Source organism: Diorhabda sublineata, chromosome 7 (assembly GCF_026230105.1).
Source record: "Diorhabda sublineata isolate icDioSubl1.1 chromosome 7, icDioSubl1.1, whole genome shotgun sequence".
NCBI classification, from domain to species: domain Eukaryota; kingdom Metazoa; phylum Arthropoda; class Insecta; order Coleoptera; family Chrysomelidae; genus Diorhabda; species Diorhabda sublineata.
In genome coordinates this window covers 7908190-7925473 of record NC_079480.1, presented here as the reverse complement: position 1 = coordinate 7925473, position 17284 = coordinate 7908190, and the positions used below count along the sequence as shown (strand labels likewise).

The 17284-nt window shown below is 32.9% G+C and overlaps 1 protein-coding gene across 1 annotated transcript in view; it reads left to right on the top strand.

The window, feature by feature from the left end:
* LOC130446774 (connectin-like) overlaps nt 1–17284 on the top strand; it is a 776872-nt gene that overhangs the window by 645412 nt on the left and 114176 nt on the right. Inside the window, exon 6 of the mRNA XM_056783223.1 lies at nt 15092–15335. Within this exon, the coding sequence (XP_056639201.1) occupies nt 15092–15335 (244 nt within the window). The remainder of the gene's footprint in view (nt 1–15091; nt 15336–17284) is intronic.

The window sequence follows — 17284 nt, the reverse complement described above, 5'->3', positions numbered from 1 at the left end:
AAAGGATCCAACAAATGGAAGGCAGCCGCGACCGAATGAATTAGTCAACAAATTAAGAGACGTTGGGAAAAGAAAACCCGGAAGACCACTCAAGAGATGGATGGACAGCTGGCAGTCCACCTCCTAGGAACTGATACAGAAGAACCTGCAAAACTAACATATCATGAGATCTTAAGAAGAAGATTCTTTTCAGGCGAAGATCGTAGGATTCACAAAAAACTTTTCTTCTATATGGCATTGACTGCTACCTATGAAGTAAAGTACATATATTATAAAATAACTAAAGGGTATATAACACTGTCAACATGGTACGTAAATAATTAAGTCTGCTTATTACCTGAATCCATTTTTTTAAGAAATGGATTCAACCTGGATGCTCTTATTGTTATAATATTTTGCGGTTGTTAATTTTTTGCAAAACATCTAAAATCACATATTTGAGTTTACATTCCATTATTTATTACATTATCAATGAAAATTTCTTACATTTGAGTCTTTATTTCTGGAATTGTCTTAATTTTATCAGGAAAAATAAGATCAACTTTTTTCTTTTGTTAGCCTCACGAGTCTTCTTTGGCGATTTAAGTAACGTACTTGGCCTACTCCTTTCAATTTTTGGAGCTTCCTTACTTATTTTTTGATAAGTAGATTGGGACACACCTGTAGCAGTTAGTGTCCTTTCTCTGCAATATTATTTCATATTTCTTAACAAAAGTAATGTGAAGCGTAAAATTTGCTAATATAAAACTTAGAACACCTCTTGATCAGCTTAGCTTGGTTATTAAAAAGGCTCAAAATATAGGGTCTTAGGAGGAACGATGTAGGCATTTGAGGAGATGATAAAGGAACTCATTCAAAGTGTTTTCAACCATAAATGTTCCAGTGCAATATTTGTTGGATTTTGAGATATGGTTAATTTTGTGTTTTTCCATTTTATGAGGGTTTTACTGCCGTTTATATGAAATAAAACTGAAACAGCAAGTTTTAAGGAGTTTATGGCGCATAAATGCGCATAAGGAGTCTCTAGTCAATCAAGTAAAAGCTACAATACATTAAAAACATACTAATTATCAAGTTATGACCTCAAAAATATGAGAGAGGTACTTTTTTTCGAAACAAATTAGTTTCCGTAGCTTTAAAATAAAAAAAATACCAATGCTATTTTTATCCAAAATACTTTGAAGACATCTATGTAATTTTATCTTTACAAAAAGACAGATGATTAATGTTTCTGCTCCGTGTTAAGAGATCCGCTGGTAAAACGGCATTGTACTTTTGGACTATTTTTTTTTTTTTGAAAGTTAATCGCATTGATTTTACGATGGCTAAATTCACAAATCATGCGTAAATTGTGTACATTTACAGGTTTGCTGACGGAAATACAGCTCGTGCGCGTGAACTCTACGGTAAACGCTATCCTCGAAGGAGATTACCCAATGCCCAAGTGTTTCGCGATACATTTAAAAGGCTTTCTAAATGGGGCGCAGGGCAGCACAGAGAACCTCGTGTCTCTGCAGCAGAGCTACTAGTAGAAGGGGACGAATAAATTTTGGATGCGTTTTCTGCTGACTCAACTACCAGGACTTCAAAAGTGACCAATCAGCTTAATTTGACTACTTGGAAAGTATGGTCAGTGGTTCATTCTGATGGAAGACACCCATTTCACTATACACACGTACAAGGCCTTGAAGAAGGGGATCCCGTACGACACATGAGGTTTTGCCGTTTTTTATTAAATTAAGAAATTGAGAATCGTGACATTTTAAAAAAGATCCTATGGAGAGGCGAGTCCCAATTTGATAGAGAAGTTATAACCAACTTCACTACTACCTTAACTACTGAGAACAGAAGAAACAAAATCGCCACAAAACAACCTTTCTACCTGCCTAATACTTTAAATGCTCAAACGTATCTGCAATTTTTGCAAGAAGATCTGCTTGTGTTGCTGGAAGACTTACCCTCAAATACTCGAAGACGTATGATATTTCAAAATGACAGATATATAGCGCACTTTCATCGCTCAGAGCGGGACTAGTTAAACGCAAATTATCCGCACCGATGGATTGGACGAAATGGACCTATTCTGTGACCGGCAAGGTATCCAGATTTGACGCCAGTCGATTTTTATGTTTGGGGTCGGCTTACGTTACGACAAGAGATGCATTTACGCACCACAACCACGGGTGGTACGGGGAGCTCGAGCCTTTATAGTGCAGTGGAAAACTGCAAAAAAGTGGCAATTGATGATAGAAGCATGAAAATGGGTTTGTTGGGCAATGGTGCCAAAAGAAAATTTAGAGATCAGGAGCAGGTGGTCGATTATTGAGGTTCCATCCCCCGTGCATACGTGGGGTGAACAATTTTGACGTTCTTAGGGTCTTCTACATATTTTGACCCTCCTGAACATAAAAATGGGTTTGTTGGGCAATGGTGCCAAAAGAAAATTTAGAGATCAGGAGCAGGTGGTCGATTATTGAGATTCCATCCCCCGTGCATACGTAGGGTGAACAATTTTGACGTTCTTAGGGTCTTTTACATATTTTGACCCTCCTGAACACGAATATGTCATTTTTTTCAAGATCCAACCTCGAAAAGTGCCCCAAATTTCAAATTGAGAATTTCCTCATTTTCCTATTTTTGTGAAAAACACGCAGTGAAGAAAGGGATGAGAATATTCTCACGCTCTGTGTCAGGTATGACATACCTGTGTTTTTCTTATTTGATACGTGCTTTATTTATGGAATGAATGATTTCACTTAATATTCCATTTTCATTCTATGAATCAGGGCATATTATTTCCCAATATACGATACAAATAATCGATATGGAAGTATTTTGAGGAGATATTTATACGTTCTTAAATCAATTTGAGAATTAAACCGTTGTCAAATAAATCTTCGTATCCATCCAAACCGAACCATTATTCATACTTTATTCGTTACCGTGTACCGACTATTTTATTATGCTTGTAGTGCTTCTTGTGGATTAAATTGTTCACTTATTTATCAGACTCCTTGCCAGTCGAGGTTTTCTCACGTTTAGACCCAAATAATGGACTATTCGGACATAGCCGCTTGATAGAGTTCGGAAAATATATTTGGTTCCTAGGAAAAGGGAATTTTATCAAGTACGAAAACGTTCACAGTGGTTTACTTATTTTACCTTAGCATAAAAAATTCGTTTTCCAATAAAAGGAAGTTACAATGAGATTTATTCTATTTTGGCTGTTATTCGATCAATAATTATTGTTACATATCAGGATTGGAAGGAAAAATATTCTACTTGTAGATAACGTATAATTTGAATAAAAGACTAATTTGAATGATAAATAAATGCTTGAGGACTCAATGCTAGTAGATAGAAATTAATCAAGAACTATGAAGCTGACAAACGAACGACTGGTAGCAGTGAAAATTATGAGCTCTTACTAACAGGTGCTTCTACCACAATTTAGACAAATCACTCTGTGAGTGAGACAGCTTGTTTCTCTATTTCATAGAATTTTTCAGTGAGAGTGTCATGTATACAGTAAGTTCAATCACAGTGGGATAAAATTTGAAACGCTCATAATTTATGGTAGTTATCACTATGTTTATTAATTCTTTAGCTAGGTTTTCATATATGACAACAGTGTTCTAATAATTTCATCTTGTACGCTTTTATCCATTACAATGAATTTCACTTTGATTCAATATGGATTTCCATCGAAAAAATGAAGAGTGATTATTTTGTTGGTATATTTTTAGTAAGGCAGATCACGCATGAATCGTGTCTTATGTGATTGTCAAACTTGTTCAGTTTTACTATCAAAATTCATGCTCGGTGGGAGACTGCATCGCGCACTTCTTTCAATTCATGGGAAGTTTGGTCGGCCTACTGAGGAAACTAATCGGAAGCTTATGAATAAATTTCAAACCCAGTTCACACTATTGGACATTAAACTACCAACACACAAACGTACAGTGAAGACTGAAGAAAATATTGCGGCTGTATCCAAACGATCTCTCACAACTTTTAACATTGGGTGAATGGGTGAACTTTTTTATTGAAAAATTATGTTCAGCGACAGTGCTCATTTCTGATTGAATGGATACGTCAACAAGCAACCACGGCAGGAGCTACCAATGCATTCCAAAAAAGTTTGGTGTGGATTTTGGGCCGGTGGCATCATCGGGTCGTACTTCTTCAAAAGCGTCGATGCCCAGAACGTTACTGTAAATGGCGAACGCTACCGAGTGATGATTGACGATTTTTTTTTGCCCAAAATGGAACAATAGGACATGCCTGACAAGTGATTTCAACGTGATGTGTGTCACATGGCACACAGCACGTGAGACAATGGTAAAATTGAGAGCCGCCTTCGGTGAACAGAACATCTCACATTTGGGGCCCGTTAAACCAGCAGCAATGAACACACTGAAAGCAAATATTGAAGCATTTATTCGTGAAATATTGGCCGACATGTTGGAGAGAGTGTGCAAAAATTGGACCTTGCGCATGGGCTATCTAAAGTGGAGCCGCAGACAACATTTGCATGAAATCATCTTCAAACATCAAATCATACTGATCGTTCTATCGATTCCAATAAAGATTTCACCAATTTAGTCAAAGTTTCTGTTGTTTTTGTTTCAAAATCAAATCCTTCATTAGAAATGTCAACTTTCCTTCACATTTCCTAGACAATCCTCCAAAATAGTTTTATCATGGGGTTATTCATTACAGAATGATGAACTCACAATTCCAGATGCCCTCGTATGATATTTCTGGAAAATTATCATATCCTTAGGCAACATGTTATCGAATATAAATTGATAAATTGAAGTAATTCTGGCAATTTAGCAAGAAAAACTAAAACCTCATAACCGAAATAAGTAATATAACATATCAAGTACCTTATAATGATTGTGATACTCTCTACATAGGACAGACATCTCAGTGTCTAGAAAATAGACTTAAAGGTCAATAATACGATTGAAAAAATAAAACTGCATTAGCGAACTATGAAATAAAAAAAAACATATGTTTTATTATTAATGTTCAAAAATTTGTGGTGGTATATTTGTGCCTATGATTTATTCTGAAATTCCCAAGAACATAAAAATGAAGATGATGCACTTTATCGAAACGCACGTCAAACAGTGTAAATATGAATGTTAATGTAGTGGTATTAATAAATAGTGTGTTCAGTATGAATATCACTAACGGTTCCAAAAATTCCAACCAAAATCCACATCAGTAAATAGAGGAGAATGGATAGTTTTCGGAGGTTGAAACTTTTTCTCATGACTTGCTTTTCTTACTGTAAAGTATACTTCGTTGATAAATGAACGGTAAAATTTTAACGATCATTTCAGATGGGGATGACCTCACTTATGTCACGTTGAGAAGCTGTTAGTTGAAAGATTCAATTTCTTCAGGTTGCACAAATAAATTATATTTTTCGAAAGCAAGGTCTTATTGTGTTCATTCAGTTAATCAACAGTGAAAATTCTAGTGTCTATATTTGGTGAGTGAACAAAATAATTTGAAATAGAGATGCTTTTTTCTTAAATCCAATAAATCCATTGATTATAACAAATAACTTCATTGTGTGTTATATATTATAACCAATTTTCCAGGCATATGTGATCTAATATAATACGATGGCTGCTACTTAAGAACTACTGCACCTGCACAAGAAATTTTACATCAGAGACAAAAATTATCATTTTTGAAGTAGTCGTCGTATATATTATTATTATAAGCTAATTTTATAGTTATGTTGATAAAAAATCCTTGAAGGAGATATGGAAGATACAAACACGTACAGAGAGATGAGAGAATTTTTGATGAATTTTAGAGTGATTTTGTGATTATATATTGTTGACGAAAGATACATTCCATCAGTTTCTCATGGTATTTTGCAAAATTTATACAGTTATTAAAAATTCTCATTCATATTGAGCAATGAAGGTTGTTTATCTTTAATTGTTGAATATTGGCACGTCTGACAAGGGTAAACGCAGCACATAGAAAATAATAGAAACAAGATGAGTCTTATCATATAAAATTTGAATATTTTTGCAAAGTTTCATACTGAATTGACAATAGGATCTCAAATATCGGATTCATGTATTTCAAACTCATACATACGAGAGCGGTTTGTAGGAGAAGTGACTTATTTATGAGAAAATTACCGGAAGAGAGTTAGTTGGATATGACGGATAAGGTAATAAATCGCAACGCATTTAGGGTAATATGAGACGCATTTTCATAATAGAACAAACGTTTGTTCAAACAAATTGCGGTCGTTTCCTCTATAGTTCGGCATTAAAACTTGTCAGCAGATTAGATTAATATTTACCAATTATCGTTTTGCGTTTTAATAAATTATCAATAAATATTACACTTATAGAAGCCAAAAATACGCCGATGATGTATTCATAGATCAAAAAGTAACTTTTCTTTCTTAAAGGTCGGAGGTTTCGATTATATTCTTGTCTTTATGATATATCGAAGTGATTACGTTTGAAGATACCACCATAATACCGGCCGTATCACAAGTTTCTTGTACATTTGTAAACGTATTTTCATTGACGAGTATATCTTACAAACAGTTTCCGAGATAATTGCGGCGTGCCATATATAAAACTCACCCTATATAAGACAGAGAATTATATTTACGTACATTTTTTCAGTTTCTTGGATTCAATAGACTTTTTCAAATTAATATTAGAACTAACCTCTCTAACTGATAAATTTGCAATTTTATCAGATAACATCAACAACTTGCCGGAAACTTACAATATTTTCAACAATGGTTTTATTGATCAAATTTTATTAACATTCAGTATTGACGGCTTCCATTCATTTAAGGATGAGTGAATTTTGCTTCATAAATAAGGATTCATATTACCAATTTATGTTACAAATTTCTACATTCTATTCCCTGGTGCAGTATATTTCTTAAATTTTCCTCGTGAACATCATAAAATAAAGAACTCCTCATTATGAAAATATATAATAACTTATTTCTTTTTATTTACTTCACTGCTTGTATTGTCCTATTCAATAAAATGATGGAATAGTAATTTAAAAGACGTCGATAATATTTTTGTATGAAAATATTGTTATTATGTTTGATCCATTACTTGCACAATAGACGGTAACGATCATTATTTTCCTTGCATTCATTTGGTGGATAATAATGGTATATATATATACCGAAATAATTTATCTATCAATAGGGATGTAGTGTATAGATTTGGTGCTACCTACATCTAAAAATATTTTATGAAGATGATTAAAACTTCAATTTGGAGTTAGAAAAATTGGAATCAAATATTGGAGGAGAAATCCAAACTTGCAAGGTCTACTAACCAAGCTGTTATGACAGTTAATTTCTAGCATTACTGTATTTGAAGTGAATTTTGTGTATTTTGTTGGAAAATGAGTTTTTAATATCGAGCCGGAAAAAGAAGGGCTATATAAAATGTTCTTCAAACTTGAACCATCAAATAGCAGAAATATGAAATAAATGTTTGTACCATTTTTCCGTGAACCATTTCAATTAGTTTTACTAATTCAATATACAAATTGATAGTTTCTAATTCTATTTCTAGTTTCCATTCCTTACAATCATTCATTCATACTTAGTATTAGTAATGAGATGCTATTTATAATCATTGAAGGAAGTAATGAACTTGAAAAAAAATCTAAGAAGACGAGATTTTTTTACGGGCGTGAGAAGGTAAACACTACGGAATGGTGAAAACAACCGACTCCAGCTAATTCTAGAACAAGAAGTCACAACTTAGTGAAGAATTTACCCGGGTTACGGGGTCCAGCAAAAGCATTGGGAGAAAATGCTAGCCTGCAAGTATGGGAACTACTATTTAGCGCAGATATGCTACATGGAGTTGTGCATTGGACAAATCGTAAACTTTCTCAAATTCGAACAAAGTACAAGAAACAAGACCATTCACCATTGAAATATGTAGATGTTGCAGAGATGAGAACTTTTTTGGGGTTGCTGACATACACAGAAGTTTTTAAGGCAGGAAGAGATAGTTTAGAGGGTTTGTTTGCTACTGATGGCACTGAAAGAGATGTAATTAGGTTCGAAACTTTATTAGTCACAATGAGATTTGATAATGACACGGATAGAGCAGAGAGAATGGAGGAAGATAGAGCTGCAGCTCGTTCTGGTCTATTTAGGTTTAAGTTTATTGATAATTCCCCAAAAAAAATTTCCTTGGAGACATTTGTTTGCGTGGATGAGAGCCTAGTGAGTTTTAGAGGCCGATGCGGATTCGGAATGTACATGCCAAAAAAACCTGAAAAATATGGCATAAAGATTATGTACCTCACAGATGCCAGAAATAATTATTTGTATATACTGCCTACATTTATTGTGGAAAAGGTTCGGATAGTCATAGATTATCAGCAATAGGAAGAAAAATTGCAGGTTCCCACTCAGTATGTAGTGAGGTTAGTAAAGCCCATAGAAAAGACCAACAGAAACGTGACAGCAGATAATTGGTTCAGAAGTTTACAACTTGTGATAGAATTATAAAACAGAGGACTAACAATTTTGGGTACATTGAAAAAGAACAAGCCGATGATTCCTGCCTCTTTTTGCCAGACAAAAAGAAAGAAATCGGTAGTTAATTATACGGATTCGAAGAAAACATTACTCTGCTTTCCCATGTTCCTAAGAAAAATGAGGCTGTATTACTAATTTCTTCAATGCATCATTATCCAGAAGATGACCCAGATACCGGAAAGCCAGAAATGATTGCAGATTACAATATGTCCAAGGGAGGTGTAGATAGCTTAGATAAGAAATGCGAAAATTATTCTTCTTGTAGGAAGACTCGCTGATAGCCCATGGCTGTTTTCCTACAAATGATGAATCTATGTCCTGAATGCGAAAAATCGATTTGTTTGGATCATGCTAAAAAAATTTGTAGCAATTGTGTGAAAAATCGCTTATATAGAATTCATCCATTTATTTTGTTTATTTGAGCCTTTTGGTTTTGTTTTGCAATTATTAATAAAGAAAGAACAAAACAATTGAGGTAGTTTCAATTTTCGAAAAAACAATATGGGTAATATCACATATTTATATATAGCGGTATCTTATAGTGTGAAAATTTCTCAGGATAGCGGTTAAATGACAATTAACATTTTTTTCGCGAAATCGTGTTCAAAGAATCATGTGGGTTCCTAAAACTTGTACCATACATTTTTTTATGAAGTCAAAATCTATATCTTTTGTTCAGAAAATATATAAAAAATTTTTCTAAGATCTTTACATTCACGTTCCTTTAAATAAAAATCTCTAATATAGTCAGGAAAGTCAAGATAATGTATAGACTTAGATATATTCTGTCTTATTAATGCTTACGAATTAATCCGCATTTCTACTAAATATTTGATTACATTTCTTACAGTGTTTTTGACAGGTTTCATCGATCTCAACAAACTTCAATCGAATGATTTTCCTTTCATTTCATCCGTCTTATAATTCACATTTATGACGTTACCCAACTCACCAACAAATCAACCTATTGCGGAAAACGCGAATAACGAGAAACGAAACTCCATCACCTGTCAATTGCAAAGGTTTTGCAGAATATTTCGTGAAATATCCATTCCTCCATACTCGAAATATCAATGTGCATATGGAACGTTAATCTGATAAGGTATTTCCTTTGAAATATGAAAACAATTATAAGAAATATTTTTTGTGGTCTCCGATCATTCACTTCAAATAAATCTTTGATAAATTTGTTCAAAATATCGTGAATGTGATCATAATTTTTTCAGCGCTACTAATGAGAATGTCTCATGAGAGTATCCCATTGAATTTGTAATCATACAGAAATACACTAGAGGAAATTTTCCATTTGAATGGTGGTTGTTGAGAAATAATTATCAGAGGTAGACATTACGTTCATGGATAAAAGTTTTTCCAGATAATTCAGGTTATCCTCCGAATAAGTAATTTATCAACTTATTCATTTGATAATATATAATATATTTATATATATATTTATTATATATAACTTTTTATACAGTCGCTACCGCATAATTATTTGCTTAATAATTCTAAATTAACCATTGTTTGAAATTTATATTATTGAAGAATCGAGGAAAAGGCTTTTTGTCTGTAATTGGATTCAAATTTCATGAACTATTCCTCTTTGTCATAAGTAAAGCATCGCATTTTCAGCTATAAGGACAGTATCGTCTATATAGCAGACAATCTGGTGCCAATGTTGAATCGTGTACCTAGTGATTAGTGAGTTTTCGTCCATGATTTTTGCCATATTTTATTTTCCACTAGTATTTCCAAACAACGGGTATTTCGATGTCTTCTCAATAAGCATACATGAAACATCATCATCCATTAAAAATTTTAGCGTTAACATAGTCACGTTATATTTTCAGTCACCTGAAGGAAAAGTTCTCTGAATTGGTTCAAAGATGCCTTGATCATATGAGAAATTATGTGATTTCACTACGACGGTTTTGTTTATTGGTACTCAAAAAACACTATTCAAATGGCCCAATCAGCCATATTTCTGGCATTTACCACTAGGAGTTGGATATTATGCGAACTAACCAGTTAATTTGACAAATTTCCAAAAGTTTTTCACATTATCGAAATTTGGTGATTTTGCTCAATTGTCGCACACTGGGGCCAAACACCAAATTAGTGGTAACATAAGTTCCATTACCGTATCAAATTACGTACCTCATTTCATATCGATGAGGCTCTAACGACCATACATACAGAGTGAGTTTTATGTATGGAACGCCTCAATTATCTCGGGAACCTCTATGATTTTTATAAATTTTTGTGTACAAGGGTCTTGTGATACGACCGGCGGTATTATGGTGGTATTTACATTGTTGTCAGATCTTTCTTTTTTCCTGAAAAAGGATGAACTTTGTCATTCTATAAGGATCACTCTGTATATTTTTCATTTTTCGAAATCCTCAAGAAATACTTATTGTTTTCTATCCAATTGCGTTATGGCGTTATCTCCGCCGAAATTACTATGATACTTTCGTTTCGTTTCAATAAATTATTATTGTTGAAGTTTACTGAAAATCACAATAAATAGTTTATATAAAAAAAAACGAATTGATATTTTAATGATATTAGGATATGGTGATAGGCGCAGAAATCAACAAGAAACATGTAATATCTTCAATAATCTATATCCTAACCGAAAAACCATAACAAGATCTACTGTAAATTAATAGAAAAGTTCAACGAAACTGGTTCGGTGAAGAATTTATCCAAAACAGGGCGCAGTAAAACGGCATCAACTGAAATCTCTAGATGTTTGTGTTCTGTTAAAAGACGATCCGTACTTGGGTACTGGACAAATATCCAGGGAACTTGATATTTCGCAGTGGAGATACTGTAAATGTAGCTATAACTCCGAAAGTATTGCATTCAGGAATAGAGAATAATTGATGAAAAATAATCAGTATTTCTTTAGGATTTTTAAAAACAGAAAATATATTCAAATTCCTCAATTAAATAATCTGAATGACTCGGTATCTGATTATTTCCTTCCATGTCTTACTATCAATTTCAACTTTTGTAAGGAAGGCTAAATTCAGTTATCGTTACAATATAGATAAAGCAGGCTAAGTTATAAACTTGAATAAAGTAAATAAAGCATGAATACCGAAGTAAAATCAAAAGTTTCACATCAACTTCTACAAAATAAATCCCAGAAGTATGAAATTTAAGATACAACTTCATTTCATCGATGGAAAGTATGGATCTTTTAAAGTTTTTGTAGGTAATGCGAAATGTCAGCATCAGATTTGTGCCTCTTGAAAAATGAATTGATTTCTGAATTATTTTCCTGATCCATCGCAGATTCCATGGAATATGAAAGATAATTTTCAGTTTAATGTCTTCAGGTTCATGACTATGGAATGTTTTTTAAGCATAATAACATTTGATAATGAATCACATACACTCATCTTCACTACATTAATATCAAAATTTCAACCATACAAACAATACAAGGGTCGCTACTTAAGTCTTGAGATATGGCAACACTGATATGAATATGTCGAATCTAACATTGTCATCATAAAATGACATTTTTAGTGGTGAACGTACTCAGAAGACGTTGTCATACGGGTGCTATTTCAGATATTTTCATTCAGATATTCATATTCACCAAAAATTGGAATTTAATCGATTGAATGGAACTTTTGGGAGATAATTTTCGACATAGATTAAGCCAACAATAGAGAATCGATCAATTCGCTTGTATTTTTGATAATCAAGCACAATTTTGAGCTATCGTGTTGTACTGATGGTTAACCTAATTCGCTACAGGATGAAATTCATAAAGTTCGTCCAAAATAGGCTGTTGTGCCTAAAAAACATCGATGCTGTACGTAAACTGATATTGCAAGATTGTCATGTGAGATATCGTGAGATTGAGGTATACTAGGGCACTAGGTTCACTTGAAAATATCCAATCTTCCACGAACATTTGACTGTCAAAAAGATTTTTTTACACTGTATATCGCATAGTTTAACAATCACTCAGACAAAAATTTAATAGCGATCCTTGATAAAACGTTCATAAGATTGTGATAGACGAAAAATCATGGATCTATGCATAAGAGCCCGAAACCAAAAAACGAGCCAAATCCAACAAAAGTTACTCGCGAACGAGGCACTTTGAAGCCAATAGTCGCCTGTTTCTGAATTCTGAATAGTATGCAAGCATTTCTTTGCCAAATGTGTTCAGGAAAATAAGAGACGTTCTACACTTCAACAATGCAAGCTCTCAAACATCAGTTCAAACAAAAACATTTTTGAGCAGTCCTTGTTTGACACTCAAAGATTTCTTCTTATTTCTGCAGATCAAAAATAAATTGAGAGGTCAAAGTCAAATACTTCGACAATTTATGAAAAGCAACCTTGAAATATTTCACTTTTTTATGGAAAGTCATATCCACCATATATTTTGAAACGAATTCTGTATAACACATCTGACACTGACTTTAACATCACACCGATATCACTTTCAAATATCACTTCTGACGTTTCTTTCTCGCCTATTCATATCAGTTACTTTCAAGCTTTCTAGAATCATTAAACAGCATAATATTAAGGTAGTGTACAGTCACACTCTTGAGATTCTATTTATATTTACTAAAATAAAAGATAAAACGCCAACCAATAAATTGACTAATATAGAATAAGAAATTCCTTGTTTATATTGTGACAAGAAGTATATTGGTCAGTTGAATAAGTCACTCACCAACCGAATAACATCTAACAAAAGCGATAGCAAATTATATCTTGATAAGTGTTCTTCAGTCACACATGTCTTTTATGAAGGACATTCTATGAATTATGAATCTGTCAAAATTTGGACAACTGAAAATAACTACAAAATACATATATTCCTCAAAATGATCATTATATTAATAACAAAACCAGTTTGAATAATTCATATCAGATTTCCAAGGAACAAATTTTTTGGAAGAAATTTCACGGCAATGGCAACCATCTAATCTCACATAACCTATGAAAATCAACTTCACTTATAACGACCTAAACTGAAAAAAAAATTAATAATATTCATAATCGAACCAATATGTAATCTATGTGAGCTATTCATAACGACGTAGCCTATCAGAATATGATGTAATCCATAATCTAACCAGTGAATATGCAACATCATTTATAGAAACCTAGTTTATATAACTTTATTGTTCATAATCTAACCAATGATAATTAACAATGATTCTATAACAACCAAAATCGATAAGTCTAATAATTCTATCAATCGTCAATTTGATTATCGCTTTCTTAATTCGATGAATATAATGATTTTTGAAAGGAGCAACAAAATTTGAGCCCCACAATTCTTAGCTGATTATTGTAATTTTTATTATTGTTACACTTTTATAAATATAGTCAAATTATATTTTGACTATAGTTTCAGTCCCTGATGATGAATACATACTGATAATGAATACACATTCATAGGGCAGACTCAGTATTTAGCAAATAGACTAAAAGGTCATCAATACGATAAAAAACTGAATTAAAAAAACATAAATTTAATTATAAAGATTCAAAAATTTTTAGAACGGAACCTAATACACCAAAAAGAAATTAGAAATGGTTCATATTTATGAGAACAAAAAATCTACAAATGATACAAAAGACCTAGATAATTTGAATGAAATTCATAGCTCTATTTTGTAAATGCTTATCAAACTACAAATAATTTGATTGATCAATCAATTTTTCTTATTGGAAAAATTTTCTATTTTGATTTCATTCTTATTTTAATGTTCATAATGAAGGTGATCTATCTCTTGATATATATACGCAAATTGTTAATGTCAATATCATATTTTGTTGAAGACTGAAGTCGAGACGTCAATTTTTATCAATATCTCAAAAATTATCCAAAGAAACTAATTTCAAAACAGAAGAGACCTAAAATTGAGAACATTTAGAGGGATTAATATATAAAAGCTCTAAGAAATTGAAGAAATTTACCTCTTCTCTTTCAAAATTATATTTTTTTTTTTTCACCTTTATCATGAATATCAAAATAAGAATAGAATCAAAATGGAACTTTGTTCTAATGAGAAAAATTTTATTTCTTAAAGAAACAGTAGAAAATCAAAATGACATATGTGGTGGTAAATAAAATATTTGAAGGAAATTTTATTCATCCCATTGCACATCGTAAAAATTGTTCGACAACTTTACCACGTTATGACAAAAATTTTTTTTTATGAATTTGACATATTTGGCGTGTGCGACGCGTCGTGTGCCTCGTGATAATACGAATAATCTATCGATTAAGATAGAATTTCCTTTTGGTAAAAATTTTGTTTTACATAAAATTCACAAGTTCTTGACTGCTTGACAGAAAAACGTCAGGTCCAAAATTTGTTCTACTCCACCCAAATAACAGTTAAGTAAAGTTTCAACGCTGTGGTCACAAATAAAAAAATTGTCGCTGGGCCCATTGAACATTCAACAAAAATTTATGTTTCCTCTCCACTGAAATGTAATACACTATTGTTTCAGGAACTCTACCTAGATGACAACTACATCGAATTCATCTCAAACAGAGCATTCGACGGTCTTCGTTTTCTCAAAACTCTCAGCTTAGTAAACAATCGACTAACTCGATTTCCCGCTGGACTTTTTGCTAGTGTGTTCACACTAGTTAATCTGGATCTCAGTAACAACAGGTTGGAAACGTTGGTTTTTGATTCCATTGAACAATTTTACAATAATTTGTTACACAATGGAACTATTGATATGAAAGGTAAGTCTCAAATATTTTGTTCAAATTTGAAATGATGTAATAACTATATATAGAGACCTTTCAATTTATTTATGTTTCTAAATCGTCTCTCGTTAGAAACGTTCTCAACGTCAGCCATCATTATTTAATTGTATTGGCTTTGTTTGTGACTCAATTTTCCATGTGTGCAATAAACAATTATTGACCTATTATCAGGTAAACAAACATAAATATGGATTTTTCTGATTTTTGAAGCTGAAAATTTATGGATGATTAGGTTGTGATACATGAATGTAGAACGTTTAACGTTTATATCGAATAAGTCATGAGAGAGGTTCTAGATGAGTGGCAAGGTCAACCGTACCAGCAATAAAAAAAATTATGACAAGACTTATTAGCGAAAAATGAAGCTTCGAAATAAATAAATCCAAAATGAAAATAATGATTGTTGATAGACAAGAAAACAATTCTCCACAAACATCAGTAATTACAGGCTACGAAGTGTTGAACAATTTTAACGATCTTGGGTTCTTAATTGATTACCAATACTGGGAAATACAAATGCGAAATACACCGTCGTCTGACTATGACAAGATTAGTGACTGCCAAGTTAAATGAAATATTTAAAGACGAATCTATCACGAAAACGACGGAACTCCGTCTAGTTGATGCTCTTATCTTCCCCAACGTACGCGGCGAAGACATGGACTTTACACAAAACAGAAAAAAACCGAATAGAGGCCTTCGAGGCCTATCCGTATTCCAAGAAATTAGTTCACGTACAAGACTGCTAAGGGAAAGTAGAAGACAAACGCTCAAGAGATAGATTTCTACTAACTAGATGGGTAGACCAAACAAAACCTAATAGATATGAGACTGCATCATACCGAAAAGATTGCACAGAATAGGCAAGCATGGAAATAACTACTGAATCAAATATAGATGTTGTCACTTCATCCCTTGGAGGATAATAGATGTATTCAGAAAAAAGTTTTACGTTAAATATACCACGTTCATGAATCCAAAAAGTATGCCTTCTTCAGTACACAACCTAATCCAAACATTTTCAAAGAGGAAATGATATGCGCGATTGCAATTCTAATTCTATCATGATTTACCAAGCCAAGATTTCCATTGTGTTTCCAACTCCATGGTCAGTAATTCCATTAGTAGAAACATATTTCGTCAGATTAAAAAATGCATGCACTGTGTTGATAGCGTGAAGCTTAATCCTGAAGATAAACTTCTGGAAGTACGGCCACTTATGGATTTACTAAGATCTAAATTTATCAATAATAAAATTCCCGAACAATAGCTTCGTTATGATGAGTCTATGATTAGATATTATGTAAAACATTCATGTAAACCTATAAGATTTGGGTACAAGGTGTGGTGCTTGAATTCTGCAACAAGGAAAGAATCCAAAAGCAAACCACAATCTATGAGGAGAATGATTTTGGAAAGTTCGCTGCTACATTGATGTGCATGATAGATGAATACATGATGAAGTTTCTTTTTAAATTCTACATAGACAACATTTTCACTAATTTTAACTTATTCTACAACCTAATACAGAAGGACTACGGCGGTACGGGAACGATGAGGGAAAATATAATTCCTAATAGCTGCATATTGCCACAGAAGAGTCAGTTTGTTAGAACTGACAAACGGGGTGATAACTGACACCTTGAGTGATTTCTAAATTAAATCGATTGCAAGGGTGGAACTCATTTGATGGATCCGGTAACAGAATTCAGATACGACGGAAAAAGTGATGCTGGGCAATTTTTTCCTGACTCCTTGATATTTGAATTTCGACGAGAAGTTTCGCGGAATTACCTAGTTGCATTCGGTGTTGCACCCAAAGGAACTGGAAGACAGGCAACTGCCGAATCCACTGAGATACGATCAACTTGACTATTTGCTAATCAATATCCCTAATAACAAAAGACGCCGTTGTGTTAAATGTG